This window comes from Phodopus roborovskii, unplaced genomic scaffold (genome assembly GCF_943737965.1).
Source record: "Phodopus roborovskii unplaced genomic scaffold, PHOROB, whole genome shotgun sequence".
Lineage (NCBI taxonomy): Eukaryota > Metazoa > Chordata > Mammalia > Rodentia > Cricetidae > Phodopus > Phodopus roborovskii.
The window spans coordinates 11,499,508-11,516,851 of record NW_026126611.1 but is presented as its reverse complement, the minus strand read 5'-3'; the positions used below and the strand labels follow the sequence as shown (position 1 = coordinate 11,516,851).

The 17,344-nt window shown below is 47.2% G+C and overlaps 1 protein-coding gene across 2 annotated transcripts in view; it reads left to right on the top strand.

The window, feature by feature from the left end:
* The window catches only part of Akap12 (A-kinase anchoring protein 12), a 71,767-nt gene that overhangs the window by 33,198 nt on the left and 21,225 nt on the right, over positions 1 to 17,344 (top strand). Inside the window, exon 3 of one of the 2 annotated variants that reach the window (XM_051206007.1) lies at positions 1,630 to 1,744. In XM_051206007.1, coding sequence (XP_051061964.1) covers positions 1,630 to 1,744 — 115 coding nt within the window. Of the gene's footprint in view, positions 1 to 1,629; positions 1,745 to 15,968; positions 16,081 to 17,344 lie in introns of those variants that run through there. The other variant, XM_051206008.1, reaches the window with a different exon arrangement.

The following is a 17,344-nucleotide window of genomic DNA, read 5'->3' as shown; positions in this document are numbered from 1 at the left end:
TATCTCCCCGGCCCACATTTAGCAGTATTTTTTAAAAATAATTTATTTTTATTTTATGTGCATTCGTGTTTTACCTGCGTGTGTGCCTGTGTGAGGATGGATGCTGGATCCCCCTGGAACTGGAGTTACAGACACTTGTAAGCCATCATGTGGGTGCTAGGTATTGAACCAGGGTCCTCTAGAAGAGCAGCCAATGCTTTTATCCTCTGAGCCATCTCTCCAGGCCCATAGCGAAAGAACGGGTGTCTTCCGGGCTGTGGGAACAGCAGCTGTGACACTTGAAGCCACCTCACCCCATTGCCTGTGCGCCCCCCCCCCACACACAGCCCTTGGCAGGAAAAACTTGTTCTTAGCTTTGCCCCCACTTCTGGCTGAAACCCTGGGCACTCCCAGCATGGCCTGGGACCCTCCTGCCGCTGTCATTTGCTCTGCATATGATGGCTTCATGGCATTTTGCTTAGCTGTTGCTTAGTAATTATGTGTTCAGTCATCAGTTTTGAAGAACGGAGACCTTATGTGTTTGAGTGTTTTGCCTGCACATGTTTTATGTGTACCAGGTGTGCCTTGTCCCCTCGGAGGCCCGAAGAAGGCATCACATCCCCTGCAACTGGAGTTCTAGATGGTTGCTGAGTCCCCGTGTGGGTTCTGGGAAGCAAACGTGTGTCAGTAGTCAGTAGTCTTAATTAACCCTGAGCCATCTCTCCAATGCCACCCCTTCCTTTCAATTTTAACGTTCATTTGTGTGTGCTGGTGAACACACATATGTGTGTGTGAATGCTGTGGCATGTAGTGGTCGAAGGACTACTTGTGGGGGTTGGTTCTCTCCCTCTACCAGAGAGCAAACTTGGGTGAACAGGCTTGGCAGGAAGTGCCGTTATCCACAGTGCCATCTTTCCGGCTCAAGCGTTGCGCTTTATTAAAAGGTATCTTAACAGATTTAGGAGAAAGAGAGATGCTCAGGGGAAGAATAGGATACATCCAAGAGTGTGGGTGTGAGCTTTTAAAACCAGAGTTGCTGAGATGGTATTTTATAGGGAAAACATATTTTTAGGGCCAGAGGTGATGGATTTCTTCCCTAGCATACCAGGGCCCTGGATCCCTCACCATTACAAGGAAGGCTGTAAAGGAAGGGACCAGAAAAGTCTTCCTTCTGTGTTAGTCTGAAGGCTCATGGCGGTAAGACTCAGCTAAGTTTTTCATCCTAGTTTCTGAAGCAGAATCTTGACTAGTGAACAGACACACAGACTTCCGCACACACTTCACATACCAGGGTCCATCTTTTGGTGTTAGGGCATCGTGTATTCTACACAGTCGCTGAAGATGAATATAGAGCTTACATTCTCTTCATCGTAGAGCCTCTGTTTCTCTGTATTCCTTCATTTCACAGTTTATACTCTGGACGTCAAAGCATTGCTTTTTTTGTTTTGTTTTTCGAGACAGGGTTTCTCTGTATTGCTTTGGAACTAGCTCTGTAGACCAGGCTGGCCTCGAACTCACAGTGATCCACCTGTCTCCACCTCCCGAGTGCTGGGATTAAAGGCATGCGCCACCAACGTCCAGCTGAAGCATTGCTTTGAACTTGGATAAGTGGACTGAACTCACGTTTATATGGCTTTGTCTTCCCCACAGGCCCTACAGAAGAATGGCCAGCTATCTGCTGTCAATGGTGTGGCTGAACAAGGAGATGTCCATGTCCAAGAGGGAAAGCAGGATGGGCAGGAGGAAGAAGTTGTTGTTGAAGATGGTAAGCTGTCCTTGCAGGCCAGGCTGGCTCTGGCAGGGCACTAGTTGCTGGATGGTAAACTGTTCTTGTATTGAACCAGAACTGGATTGTCACACACTAGCAACAGAAAACACTATAGTGTCCTCTGGTCTCAAAAGGAGATATTTAGCCCACCCTGTGGGTAGCCCCTGTACTCCAGGGTTGACATCACACACTCTTTCTCTACTATTCTTACCTGGAACTTAATGGGATTTTTTGTTTGTTTAAATCATTATCCCTTATCTTCGTGTGATGTCAGTTGTGAATTCTCATTGGAAATACTAAAGTCATGCTTGCTGGCCCAACACATCCCTGAACTAGAAGTTAAAGTAGCAATCCGGCATCAGTCTAGAGAAGTCTATGTCACCCACACAGATTTCCTGGCAGATGCATGCATCTCTTTGCCTGGACTGTGGTGTACCTAATAGCTTCCAGCTCTTGGGTGTGGTGGTGGGGAAGTTTCAATGGGCCGGTGCATCTTTAGCCAACGTGTTGCTTCCATGGCGCAGAAGTGTTGGGAGTCACGTTCCATTCAAACCAAGATATAGTAGAGCCATTAAGCTACACAGCAGGTTAAAGGTGATTGCCACCAAACCTGTCAATCTGAGTTCAATGCCGGGGACCCACATGATTGAGTGAACAGCCTCCTGAAAGTGGTCCTCTGGCCTATGCAGGCACATACTCACGCACACTCGAGGTATGCAAATAAATAGACATGATTTTAAAAAGATATATTCAATGCGGGTTTGACATGTGCTAACTTGACTCCTATGTGCAATATAAATGAGAGAGATGAAAGGGTTGGGCATTGCCTCTTCGGATAAGATTCTTTGAACACATGGAACCCGTTTCTCCTCTCTCCTATGCCCCCACAGTGCTGTGTCAAGCCGGGAGCTGCTTTGAAGTTGGTGGGAACACTGATCTTTATATATCACCACAGACACCATATAAAGTTAGAAATGCACACACAGTCTCACAGTCGGAGTATTTGCCTGACCTAGTGTGAGAGTTTCAAGTAATACTCACCAGACAGCTGGAGTGGACCCAAATCAAATTCCCAAGGCCAATCCTTTGTCCTTTCCATGTTCATTTTCAATTAAACAAATAGTGGCTGGTGTGTCTGTGTGTGCAAGGTTGTGTGTGCACAGCTGCATGTTTGTATGTGTGGAGGCCATAGGACAAGCTCAGGAGCCAGCCACTTTTGTTTTTTTCAGACAGAATCTCTCACTGACCTGAAGATTTTCAAATAGGCTCAGCGGGTTGACCAGTAGTCCCCGGGGGTCTGCCTTTCTAGCACTTAGATTACATGTTCATGCCACAGTGGCCTGGCTGTCTGAACCGATTCTGGGAATCCAACTTTGGGAACTTTACGGACTGTGCCACCTCTACAGCTCTTCAGTGACTTTGAGATAACTCCACTGAAGTCATCGTGGCTCAGATGCTTCTGAGAAGTTTATCACCAAGAATGGGTTTTCTACTTCCGATACTTTCCAACAGGGGACACAGGAAGGCAGTCAGTGGAAGGTTAAATACAATAGAATGTAAGGCTAAGAGGAGGCTTCAAGAAATGAGAGCTGCTCAGAGTTCAGGTGGAGCAGCACTCTGAGATCAAAAGTGGCATAACATCCAGGGACAGAAGAGAAGTTGGATTCAGATTTATAAGCATCAGGGCTGGGGCTGGCCCAGTGTTCCGAGCACTTGTACAAAGCCCAGGTTTGATGCAGAGCACTGCAAGAAATGAGATGTTTATGAGCAGACCTGAGAACAGCAGGTGCCAGCATTTGATGCACCCACCTCCTCCAACCCGTTAGAGTTAGAAGTCATGGCCTTGAGTATTCTAAACATGTCACCATTTGCCTACCTAGCTGCTTCATCGTTAGTAGTAGTTGTGACAATGTCGTGGGCTAGGCAATATTCCTGGGACTTGAACCAAGATGATTAGAGTCCTGAACTGACAATTAACCACTGCGCTGTCCCCAGGCAGCGCACATATAGAAGATGCAGAAGTTTCCCCACTGGCTGCAAGTGGCCTAGGATAGCTGTGAATGTCACCAGAACAAGATTTCAAGCTTACAGAAAACATTGTGAGATATATATATATATTTGATGTGATTGCATATTTCTGGAGCGTAACTTTGTAAATGACAAAATTGTGTTGTAGTATCAAAACTATGCACAGGCCTGAATGAAAGCCCAGAAAGAAAAAACAGGGACTAGATAAAGGGATAATCAGTGTGGTCTGGAATAGTTTGTGGACAGCTGAGATCACTGAAATATGACCATGTCAGTCCTGGGGGTCGAATCCAGGTTATCAGGCTTGGTGAGAGGTGCCAGGACTAAGCCATCTCGACACACATACCTCAATATCCTCGCATGCATCCATCCATCGTGCGGGTGTGCGTGCGCATGCCTGTGTGTGCACGTGCGTGCCTGTGTTCCACAGTGCCTATGTGGGTCCCAGAGGACTACTGACCCACGGAGTCAGTATTTTCTCACCTTCCATGTCTGTGAAGTCCAGTGATGGAATTTAAATTGTCAGCCTTGGCCGCAAGCTCTTTTAGTCATTGTGCAATATCGAAAGTCCCTGAGTGGGCTTCTTATGTGGCCTAGCTGTTATGTAGGCTACATGTATGGGATGGGGTCACACACTCGGCCCCTAAGATCCTGAGACCGTGGTGTCCCCAAGAGTCTGTGACACATTTCCTAGAGGCTTACTGTTTGCAGTCTCCCTTTCCTCCAGATGTGATCTCTCAGGACATTCCACACACATGGCTAAACACCAGCTTTTATAGAAACCATTCTGTCCCCCACCCATGTCTGTATTCCACAGCCTCCCTGAGAAGACCCAGGCTGTTGACCATGGCTGGTCTGGGAAGGCTGGGCACGCACTAGATGTTGAGGGCCAGGGGAATGGAAAGAAACAGATTATCCTTCAGAAGACCATGAAGAAAAGCTCAACCTCTGGGAAGCCTAACCATCCCTGGAGAGGGCTGGAGATGCCATGAGAGTCTCTTCCAGAGGCCTATTCTATAGGCACAAGTACTATTCCCTGGCCATTCACAGTCCAGCAGTGTCGATGCAGATGGAACCCGCATGTTAAATTCTTCAACAGCACTTCTTCATGCTTTTCTTTGGGTATCAGTGTTTTGCCTGTGGTTAGGTGCTTAAAAATTTTTGTATGTATATTTGTGTGGTGTGTTTGTGCACGCAGAGAAATCAGAGGACAGCTTGTGGGAATTGGTCCTTAGCTTTCCTTGGGAGTTCTGGGAATTAAACATGGGTTGCCGGGCTTGGACAACAGACCCTTTACTCCGAGTAAGGAAAAAGCGTGTGTATGTGTTCATGTATGTGCGTGCATGCATTTAGAGACAGGAAGAGAGCATCGCCCTTCCTCTCTGCCTTGTTTGTAGAGACTGGGTCCCTCACGACACCACAAACTCATAGTTTCAGCAGCCAGTTTCCTGGATCCGCTGTCTCCACCCCATCCCCCCACCCACCCCCCATTACAGGGTTATAGCAGCTCACTGCCCTGCCTGGCTTTCACATGGGTCCTGGGGATTCAAACGCAGACCCTCTTGCTTGCACAGCAAGTGCTCTTACCCCCTGATCCATCTCGCAAGACCACGATGGGGAAACCCACAGAATCAGCTGACTCAGGTCTGACAAACGAGGAACCAGCATAAGACCAAACTAGACTCCCTTAACATAGGTGACAGTGGTGTGGCTGGGACAGTGTATGAGGCCACTGGCAGCGGGTCCAAGGTCTAACTCTGATGTACAAACTGACTTAGTGGAGCCCGTTCTATATGGAGAGACACCTTGCTTAGACACAGGGCTGCCTTGGTCCTGCCTCAAGGAGATGAGGGGACAGAGTAGACTTCCTAAGGGGAGGCCTCACCCTCTCCAAGGAGCAGAGGGGGTAGGGGGAGTGGGAGGAGAGGAGGGAGGGGAACCTAGTATTGGAATGTAAAAAATAAATAAAAAAACCCAAAAATACAAACATAAAGAAGCAAAAATAAAAACAACAACAAAAAAGAAATACTGATAATTCAGGAGTATTTCATATTTTTTCCTTGCAAGATTTCTGTCTGCCCTCCCTCCCTTCCAGCTTAGAAATGTTTCTTTTTTAACCGCCCTCCCCCCCCCCCAACAGGGTTTCTCTTGTGTAGTTTTGGAGACTCTCTAGGCTCCTGTAGACCAGGCTGGCCTTGAACTCCTGCCTTTGCCTCCCAAGTGCTGGGATTAAAGGTATGTACCATCACTACCTGACTACCTGGTTTATTTTGGTGTTTTGAGACAGGGTTTCTCTGTGTAGCTCTGGCTGTCTTGGAACTCGCTTTGTAGACCAAACTGGCCTCTAACTCGCAGAGATTCACCTGCCTCTACCTCCCAAGTTTTCTTTTGTTTGTTTAATTGTTTCTGCCTTTTAAGCCAGGCTTTCCTTTTCAGCAACTGCAATTCCATCCCTATCAGCATCAGGGGAAGAGCTAGCTGAAGCCTGAGGGAATTCTGTTTCCTCGGGCACCGGCTCTTTTAAAGCTTCTAAGGAAATTTACTAAAATCTGTGTCCCAGAAAAGAATTCAAGATTCAAGGTTGAGGTAGAATCCTGCTTCTCAGTCAGCCTGAATAGTAAGCAGCTCCCCTAACCCACCTCTTCCTGTCTCCCAAGAAGTTCTCCAGCTTTTTCTCCATCTCCGTATAAACCTTCTCCACCTGGCTCCTCCCTACCACTTCCTGTCAGCTAGTTGCTGACCCAGCCTCCTGACCACGGGCGAATTTTATTTAATCAAACACACCTTTGTATCATTGAACAAGCGTTCCAGAGCATAAACAAAAGCAACACACCTTAAAATAATATTCTACAACACCCGGGTGCTTGTATTAAAATCGTGTGCCAACACCACTGGCCCAGATAAGGAAAATGTAACGTCCTATTTCTGTTGATGCTAAACAGAATGTCTAAAGAGCGCCGGACCTCGTACAAGTAATCCGATGGTATCTCGGGTCTGAATATATTTCCTTGTATCCTTCACAAGGCAGGGATTTCTGGGTGTTTCTGTGGTGCAATCACGGGGCCCAGATCGCCATACCTGCTAGGCAGGTGTCCTGCCTCGGGGCCACACTCAGCAGAGACTATGTAGCAAAAGCGAAACTTTCCCATCTTCCTGGATGGTCTCTTGTGTTGCTCCGTTCTTGTTTTCACTTTTCCTCGCAGAAGTGCCACGCTGTTTGCATTTGTATTTTTACATTAGTGGCAGTGGCATTTGTCACTTTGGGGCTCATTTGCTTTGCAAGTATTAGCCAGGAGCACCGGTGCATGGTCTGTGCACCAGAGAGTGGTAGAGAAGCTGCACACGGGGCAGTATTTCTGTTAGACTTGCTGAGTCTCCTGCAGCTCGCCCCACCTCCCACCCCCAAGGGCGTTGGTTAAAGCCAGGGGTCTCTAGAGAGTCTAGCTCTCCTTTCATTTTTCTACATCTCCACATTATCCCTCAATTACAGGCGTTAAGTGGAGGACTCGGACCCAGTTGTTTAATGGCTGAATTTGCAGCATGGTGGAGAACTCATTTTTATAATGGCCCTTATGTTGTTTTATTAGATTTGAGCTTTCCTATTCCTGGTGCTGAATGCCTTTGGGATATGGAAAGACCAAAGGTGGCCACTGAATGATTACCACCTTCCCTGGGAGCCTGTTACCTTCCAGATAATCACTCTGGAATCCAAAGCAATTCTTCCTTCTTCGGGGTGCTTAGTAACTTTATCTGGAGTGTGTAGGTACGCTAAGACCTGCCTTTAACAATGAGCCCACACTTGCTTTTCGGGTAAAGGCTGCTTTCCCTACTCAGAAGAAATACTTTTTGGTATTTGATTCCTTTTTCTGTTTCAGCTTATGACATCATCTTGTTTCTGTTTTTTAGGAAGACCTGCCTGCTGCCCCCCCCCCATTATCCTGCATTCTGCCTCTGTTTCTCTTGGTGCCAGTTGCTAACATCTGGCATCTAATGTCTCTCTCACCTCCTCCCTGATGGAGAGTAGGGCCAGGGATGGGGAGGTAGTGAAGGAGCTCCATTCTTGTGGTTAAAGGCTGCAACCTATCTTGCTTTATTTTTGTTAGAGTCTCCCCAATCATTGAGCCTAGAATGGCCTCAAACTCATGGTAGTCTTCCTGCCTCTGCCTGGCCAGTGCTGGCTATAGGTTCACATGCCATTGGCCTGGCATTGTGGGTCTTGGTCATGCAGTAGCAAAGCTAGAAACCTTTCACAACTCCAGCTAGGCCCTTAGGTGCTCACTGCTAGCTGGCATCTGATGTTGCCCGGAAGCATGCAACACTATCCAGACTTGTCCATGAGTGATCAAGGATTTCTAGAAACGCTCTGTAGACAAAGGGATGCCTTCTTCCCACAGCACAGGCGTTGTGTTCCAGACCCAATTAATATTGCAAAGGCGTTTCCTCAAGATCTGTCCTGTTGTGTTAATGTTTTGACAATTGTAGAGGGCTAACACGAGGTAAGCCTTGAACTCAGGTGAAAGTCCTCTGGTGTGCAATCCTGGAAACTCATCTAGATTCATTCCTGCTGGTGTTGGAAGATCCCAGGCAATCCTCCTGTGTCAGCTTCCCAAGTGCTGGGATTAGAGGTGCACGGAAAAAAAGGGGAATAACTCAGGTGAGGTGCCTAATTATGCCCACGTGCGCGCGCGCACACACACACACACATACAGGCGCACACTCATACTCACGCACGCACGCACGCACACCTACATGACCTTCATTTGACTGCGTCCCTTTATATCTGTGGAGCCTGTACTGTAAATGAGCATCTGTAAAATGAGCATCTATCTCTGAAGGCTGACTGCTATCAGTAAGACTCCTTTGGGCTGTAACCCTCAGAGGATTAGCTAATGGAGATACCTGAGCATCCATGGCCAGGCGCTTAAATGCCATTAGGCCTATCTAGAAAACTATTTCTATGGTTTTTCATTACCTGGTGCTAAAAGTCATATCCCGGATGTGAAGTTTAATTTTAATTGGACAAAAGGCTGGTGTGGGGGGGGGGCGCTGTCTTCAATTATAGCTTGCTTCAAAGTCACCTAGGCATGAGAACGAGGGCTTTATAAATGAGTGTAGCTACAGGGTGTCACATGGGTCTCTAGTGTGTTAGCTCTGCCGAGCTCCCGAAAGGTTGGGGCTGAAAAGGGAAAATGGATGGAAAGGATGTTGACCAAAGCCGTAACTTCCCTGTCAGCTGACTCTGGAAGTGTCACCCATAGGTTGCTATAGTTTTGCGCAGTTCTGCCCACTGCTCTGGTTAGAGTTTGTGTTCTTTGCCAGGGTGGTAGGTGGGTTAGCTGACTTTCTCCCACTGCAACGAAATAGCTAGCCAAGGAAGTCACTGACAGAGAGAATGGGTTCCGTTTGGCTTACTGCTTCATAGGCTTTAGTCCAAGACTGGGGGCAGCCACTGCTTTGGGTTTCAGGTAGCTGTACCGTCTAGTCAGGAACAGAGCACATGAAGGAACGAGAGACTCACCTCATGCTGGGGAGCAAATGGACAGGAAGGTCCCATAATCCATTTCAGGGGCATGCCCCAATAACTTAAGACTCTCCCTATATTATTGGAAGTAAACTTCATAACTCGTTTCTTCAATGTACATCTTTACTGTATGTTAGGTTTTTACCTGAATAACTTATGCTCCTTAACACTAGGGGCCCAAGGACTCCTTGGCAGCACTCTATATGGATTTTTGGATCAACAATAGCAATATGGAAAAAAAAAAAACCCTCAAAAGTATCTTTTTGTTGGTTTTTTTTGGGGGGGGAGGGAGAAGGGGTTTGTTGTTGTTTTGTTTTTGTTTTCTTTTCAAGACAGGGTTTCTCTGTGTAGTCCTGGCTGTTCTGGAACTCATTCTGTAGACCAGGTCTGCCTCCAACTCACAGAGATCCGCCTGCCTCTCCCTAGTGCTGGGGTCCAAGGCGTGCACCACCTCTGCCCAGCTGCTGCTTTTTTATTAATTTTATTTCTTACAGACTCTCAGCTGGGCATTGGCTCCGTCCAAGGACAATGTAGGCTGCATGAGATCTTGTATTTAAAAAATGAAAAAAAAAAAAAAAACAGGACTGGGGTACTTTATCCAAATAAGCCCCAGGGGGTGGGAGGTAGCTGTCAGCCTATCACCATGCCTGTGCTTCTTAGATCAGAGAGCCAACTTTGGAAGCAAGAAGCCTTTAGTGGAAGCCAGTTGTGAGGATGGGATGTCAGGTCCCTGCCCAGTGTAGCCTCCTCCTCCGGGAGTTCTCTCCATAAAAGGAAGCCTGAAAGTCTGCCTCCCTCCCACCACCCTCCCAGTCCCAGGGCGGAGCACCTCACCTCCTGTCCACAGGCAGCACTATTTGCAAGCATCAATCATGTCTTCTCTTTCATCTCTCCTACTATCTGTGGAGGGAAGAAGCTACCCCCCCCACCCCCCCCCACCCCCCGTTAAAAGAGCAACGCCAGGAGTTAATGTATATTTCTAACCGGGGTGTGCCGGAGGGAAGCCTGCCAAAATGAACTAGATTCTCGCTGCTGTTACTAGTTCTCATTTCTAAGTTTATTTCTTGGTCTTTTTACAACAGAAGACTAAAGCCAGGCATGGCGCTGCATGCCCGGAATCCCAGCATGCGGGAGGTCACCGCGGGAGGAACGGTTCAAGGTCCCCTTTCAGCTGTCTCTTGAGTTCAGGGCTAACCTGGGATACATAGACCTTATTCCAAAAAAAAAAAAAAAAGAAAAGAAAAGAAAAGAAAGAGGGCTGGGCAGAGGGAGATAGTTCAGTTAGGAAACATGCTTGTGGGCTTCAGTACATTCTCCCAGAACCTACATGGAATATGCTTATAATCCCAGTGCTGAGGAGGCTAAGGCCCCTGCAACTTCCTGGGCAGCCAGTCTAGTCTACTTGGTGTGTTCTAGGCCAGGGAAGACACCCTGCCTTTTTAACTCTTCCTAAAAAATATATATGTGTGTGTATCGTTTGTGTATGATGGCTATTTTGTCTGCATGTATGTCTGTGTACGATGTGGGTGCTGGGACCCAAGCTCAGGTCCTCTACAAGAGCAGCTGTGCTCTTAACTGCTGAGCCATCTTTCCAGCACCAAATATGGCAACTGAAAGGAAAAAGCTGATCGCTATTAAACAGTGCGTGTGTGCGTGCGTGTGTGTGCGTGCGTGTGTGTGTGTGTGTGTGTGCGTGTGTGTGAAAGAGAGAGAGAGAGAGAGAGAGAGACAGTGTTCATGTGCTGCTCGGAGGGTAACTTCTAGCAGTTGGTTCTCTTTTACTGAGAGGGTCACAGGGTTCTAACTAAAGCCACCAAGCCTGGCAGTGAGTGCCTTTACTCTTGAGCCGGCTTTTCAGCACGCATGTAGCCCTGAATTCGATTCCCAGGACAACAAATACAAACAAACGAAATGTCCAGAAAGTCAACCAAGAGAAGAGGCCTTTACCATGACGACGCTGATCCCAGACTTCTAGACTTCGGAATAGTGAGAACTGAACACTGGGAGCAGTGTACTGGGTTTATAGTCCTTTGTGTCATTGTCCAAGACAACAAGAGTCAGCAAATGGATTTTTAAAGAAGTACATCACTTTCATCGTGATGGTCAAGTCTTCGCCCCGAGTGTTTCCCTCGCCAAGTTAATTTCCGTTCAGGGTGTTCACACACATTGGGATTCCATCATGGTCAGTGTGATGGATGTGCTGCTGTCCAACCTGCCGACATCCAGACCTAATCCCTTATGTGGTTCCTGGAGACTTCAGCCTCCTGAAGCTCACAGAAAAGGAATCTCGGCAATATGTTTCCCTTCAATAAGCTGTCAGCTAGAAATCCAGGCGTCTCACTGGGAGGAGTCCATTTCCCTTCTGTCTTAGTCATTGTTCTGTTGCTGTGAAGACACCATAACCAAGGCAACTCTTTTTTTTTTTTTTTTTAAGATTTATTTATTTATTATGTATGCAGTGTTCTGCCTGCTTGTGTCCCTGCAGGCCAGAAGATAGCATTGTGGATGGTTGGGAGCAACCATGTGATTACTGGGAATTGAACTCAGGACCTCTGGAAGATCAGCCAGTGCTCTTAACCCCCGAGCCGTCTCTCCAGTCCCCCAAGACAATTCTTATAAAAGAAAGTATTTAACTGAAGGCTCGCTTACAGTTCCAGAGGGTTAGTGCGTTAGCATCATGGCGGGGACAAGGAGGGAACACAGTAGCGGATATGGTGCTGGATTAATAGCTAATAGCTTAGAGTTATATCCTGATCCAAAGACAGAGAGAGAGAGCCTGGGCCAGGTGTGCCCTCCAAATCCATCCCTAGTGACATACTCCCTCCAATTCCTCCAACATGGCCACACCTCAATCTTCAGTCTTTCTCAAATAATGCCACTCCTTGATGGGCGCGTGTCTGTGTGTGTGTGTCTGTGTGTGTGAGTGAGCACACTTGTGCTTGCACGAGCAAGTGTACTTTCCAATGTGGCTACTAGGTTTGAGGCTGCTTGTGTGGGTGGTTTGGAGCTGCCATTATTTTTGAGGTAACGGAGAGTCAAAGAGTTGTCATATATATACTTGCCATTATTTCTTCTGAGTCTGGAACTTCAGATTGTGCCTCCTTCCGCTCATTTTGATTAAGACTTGAAACATGGGAGGGGCTCAGTGAGTGATGTGCTTGCTATGCATGTGAGCACGAGGACCAGAGTTTGGATCTCAGCGCCCGCGTACAACCTAGGTACTATGGCTCATGTCTACAATCCCAGCACTGGGAGGGTAGAGACAGATGGATCCTGAAGTTCCGCAAGCCAGTCTTGCTGAAATGACAAGTTGCTAGGTCACTGAGAGACCCTGTCTCGAAAATAAGGAATGGTGGAAGGTATCAGACACGACCTCTGGCCTCTATAGACACATGGGTGTGTCCACACACAGGTGGGTGCACGCATATACGTGAACACATACAACACACACAATTACATTAGCAAATAATTTTTAAAGACACAGTGCCACACATACAGCATCAGGAACTACATTGAACATACTCTTTACTCTCTGATTTTACTCTGCATAAATAGGTGTGTGTTTGGTTTACTTATGCCTTTAATCCCAGTGTTCAGGAGGCAGAGGCAAGTAGATTTTGGGAGTCACAGGTGTTTGTGAGCTGCCAGATGTGAGAGTTGGCAACCAAACTCAGGTCCTCTGTCAGAAGAGCATATACTCTCAACTGCTGGCACATTTCTCCAGCCCTCCTTCAAATTGAGTTTTTTAATGCTTATTTTCCCCCATGCTCTCGAAGTGGCTTAACTTTCCATGCTCTCCCGATGATTTATTTGGATTTTTCAAATTTAAATAACCATAACGATGTGAATGTGTCCAATGCATCTGGACCATAAAATTCAATTTGCTAGCGCCGTTGCTGCACAGGGCAGAGACCTGAATGCTCAGAGCCCTGCAGAACCAGCTATCCATCCTGTGGCTAACTTGTCTGTGCCCTTACAAATAGTCAGGATAGCATTTATTAGCCTTTAATCCCAGCACTGGAGACAGGCAGATCCCTGAGTGAGTTCCAGGACAGCCAGCGCTATGCAGAGAAACCCCATCTAAAATTCAGTATATTTAGTGTTTGCTCTGGGATTGCAGATTCCACATCTAATCAGCCAACCATGGAATCAACTAGCCTGAGATCAAACAATGTGCATGCACATGTTCATGCTGGCACACTCTCTGAACAAGCACAAGCATCACACACACACACACATACACACCTTTATCCCTAAGCAATACAGCATGGCCACTGTTTACCCAGGGTTTGCATTCTGTTAGGTGTTGTAAGTACTCAAGAAGTGATTTGAAGTTTACTATTGAGGTCCAGGCATCCAGGCACACATCTGAAATCCCAGCATGGGGAAAGGCAAGGCTAACCTAGGCTATATATACAGTAAGTAAGACCCTGCTCAAAAGGAAACAAACCAAAACATACCAAAAAAAAAAAAAAAAAAAAAAAAAAAAAAGGGCCAGGTGTAAGTAGTACATGCTTGTTATTCCAGCACTTAGGAGAGAGATTGGAAGATGAGGAATTCAAAGATAGGATACATAAGACACTAAGAACAGACAGACAAGCCCTGCCCCCCCCCCAAAAAAAAAACAAGCCTATACTGCGCAGTAGGTAGTGGTCCCTCGTGGTATGCATTGTCCTGTGTGATTTTCAAGACAGCAACGCATACAACGAGGCCAAATATGCTAAGTCATCAGACAATATGCCTATGCCCAAAGGATCTTGGGAGCTTTTCTCTGCTCCTAAACGTCAATCCAGGGAAGGGTGTGCCCCGGACAACAAGGTCCCCATCAGCACTGCGTCTCAAGCCTCAGGGCTCTCACAGTTGTGAGTGGCAGCCACACCCAGTGGGTTTCACCCAGCAAAAGTGGAGCAAGAACTTGGAAAATAATTGTCGATGGAATCATGCAGATTTAAGAAACACACACAGAGAGGTATCAACCCACGAAGCGACGGGCGTATATTATCCTATTCTTTTTGCTTTGAATGGTGATACACGGAGTGGAAGCCATGGCAAAGGGAAGTGGCTTGCATTTGCTGTGACCTCTTGTGTGACCTTTCCTTCTGCATTTCTCCCGATGGATGGCTTGTCTTTTTATACCACACCCAGAGGACTTGCTGGGCAGCCGTGCCAATACATTCTGGCCTTTATTGCAAAAGGGAATGCTGAGATTCAGTATCTCCTCAGGTTCCTGGGGCTTAGGGCTCCTGGGACACTCGGGGGGGGGGGGGGAGTGTCTCATTTAACCCAGACTGCTGGTGCTACCTCTAGGGGTCGGGTAAGTGCCGGGGTGGGGTGGCTGGGCTGCCTGGACCCCCCCATGTTGGGAACGCAGAGGGCAAAGGTCTGCTCCCAGGTCTTAACCAATCAACACAAGACTCTGCTTATCTAGACTCACAGCTAGGTTGGGTGTTGTACGGGAAGCTGATCTGTGGAGAAAATTCCCTAGCAGGAATTGGCCCTTTCTCTGTCTTTCTGGGCCTGAACATGGTGCGTTGCGCCCCCTGGTGGCCAGAAGGAGCAACCAAGCTGGGCTGGGCTTTAACCTTCGATTTTTTTTTTTTAACCTTTTTAGACACCCCCTCCTCCCCCCACGTGTCGCTTGTCTTTCCCCTCTTCATTTCCACGCTGCTATCCACCTTCCAGGCCCCTAAATAGTCATAAATAAGGCCTTCAGGTCTGGAGAAGAGCAACAATAAAACCTGTTACTTTGGGGGTGTGGGTAAGGCTGTTTGTTCAGAGGGGCAAGGCATGCTGTGATAAATAGGAAAAAGATGAAAAAGGAAAAAAAAAAAATCTCCGGGTGCCCAATGAACCTTTCCTAACAGAAGACCCAGCCCATTTATTACTTGTGTCTTTGTAGTGAAACAACCTCAATCAAGATTAACGGGAAAAGAAATATCGGGCTGCCGCCTGAATTTTTAATAACGGCTCCTGTATTGTACGGTAGAGGCGGGAGGATGCTGGTGTAATTTGAGCCGAATGTTTAGCTCAGTTCTACTCTGGAAAGGGGAAAGACCTAAGCTTAGCTCAGATATTTCTGCCTCTGAAAAGGTTGTCTTGAGTAAATTCTGAAGGCAGTTGGCTTTGTTAACTAACAGCCCTTCGAAAAGCCTGGGAAACGGGGCCGGCCGGTGTGTAGGGAACAGATGGCCACATAAAACACCATGGGCTGTAAAAGGGGAGGCCGTTTAGCACCCCGCCCGCCTTTAAACCAGCCGAAGGACACGGAGCACGGTGTGAAGCATCGGAGAATCTAATATCTGTGCAGTTATTGCCTTCACATAATTTTTAAAGTTTTGAGACGCAGAAGTCGGTGCCAGGGATGATGAAGTCACCGCTTGGATCCAATACTGATTCCTGGGGTCTCGTTCGCCCCCAGAGCCTTTAACACCCCGCTTGGGTCTCGGGGAGCACGCAGAGAGACCCGGGCTGTAAAACGGGGCACGTGACTTCCCTGGTGCTGCGGCCAAGTCCGGGCAGAGGTGTGGGCGGGGCCTGGGCGTGGGCGGGGTTTGGCGAGGGCGGGGTCCTCCTATAATTACCCAGCGTAGCGCCTCCGGTGCCCATTGCTGCTCCTCTAACGCCCGAGAGGCTCCCCTGATGCTCTCAGAGTAGCTGGGACTCGGTTCCTTCCCATCACACCGACACCTTACTGGGTTAGCAGGGAGAATACGGAGGTTTCTGCCAGCGGCCGGAGGAGGGTGAAGGCTGATATTAAATATGTTGGGGACCATTACCATCACGGGTAAGTCTTCGTTCTCCCTCGGTGGGGAGAAAAGTACGTTTTGGCTGGAGTTTCATTCGCTTTCAGATCTCTCTCTGCACTTTCACCAGAGGAGCCTTCCATAGTCCCGCAGGAACCAATGGACCCACGTTTTTTAGTTTTACCTAAACCCAAATCTTCCTGGAAGCGTTAATTAATGGGAAGATGCGTTGGTTAGGAGCCCTAACCTTTCCCCCTGGGGAAGCGGGAGGGAGGCACAACAGCCAGACACACTGAAAAAGGGTTAGGTTTGCGGTGGATAGCCTGCTCTAGTTAGTCTAAGGTTTTTTGTTTGGTTGGTTTAGATTTTATTTATTTAGTTCCTGTGTTTGAGAAATTGCGAGTGGTTGGGGGCGGTTTTCTGGTGCTTGCTAATAAGAATACTGGGTGAAGTCATGTTTCAGACTAATGCTGTGGTTTAGGTCTGGCTTAAATAGTTGGTACTATATTAGTAAAGCCATAGTTCCCAAATCGATGGCAAGAAACGACATTTAGATGTTAGTAAAAATAGTCACGAATAAATAAAATTTATTTTTATGCTTGTTTTCTAGGAATCTAGTTGTGTGAGCTGTAGTGTCATGTCTACCTTCGGGGGCTGCCTACACCAGACATTTGCATATCCAGTGTTTGATAGTCTTAGGCAGTTGTGCCCTGTCTGGGCTTCTTAGGGGCTGCGCTTTTATGTTTTCTTTACCACCACCACCACCCCCCGAAAATTAAACTCCACTTGCTAACTTCTGTTTATAAAAAAAGCTCTGATTTAAATGTTTGAGACTGACTTTGGCAAAAGTGGGTCATAAACTTTCTATGGCTTCAATATTTTCTCAGTGTAACTACTCCCCCCCCTCCCCAAAGTGTCTCCCTGTGGAATTTTAAATGAATTCGAAAGTTAGGCAAAGCTAAAAATAATCTCTCACTTACTTCCTATAGTTTAGCTTGTTTACGCTGAAGGCTCCTTCCTAGTTTGTCCCCTCTAACTTGTCTTCCTACCGCCGGCCAGTGCGGAAATTTGTGAAACCTAGAAATTAATAGATGAGCAAAGCTTTAAAGAATGAATAACATTCTCTGTCTTCCCAAGTCATTTATTTTTAATAATGTACAGATGTCTGTGTGTGGATACATGCAATGCAGGTGTCCTCTGAAACCAGAGATATTGGATCCCCTAAATAAAACCTGTAGTTACAGGCTCTATTGAAATGCCTGGCTTGGGTGCTGGGACCTGAATTTCTTGCTTCTGCAAGAGCTG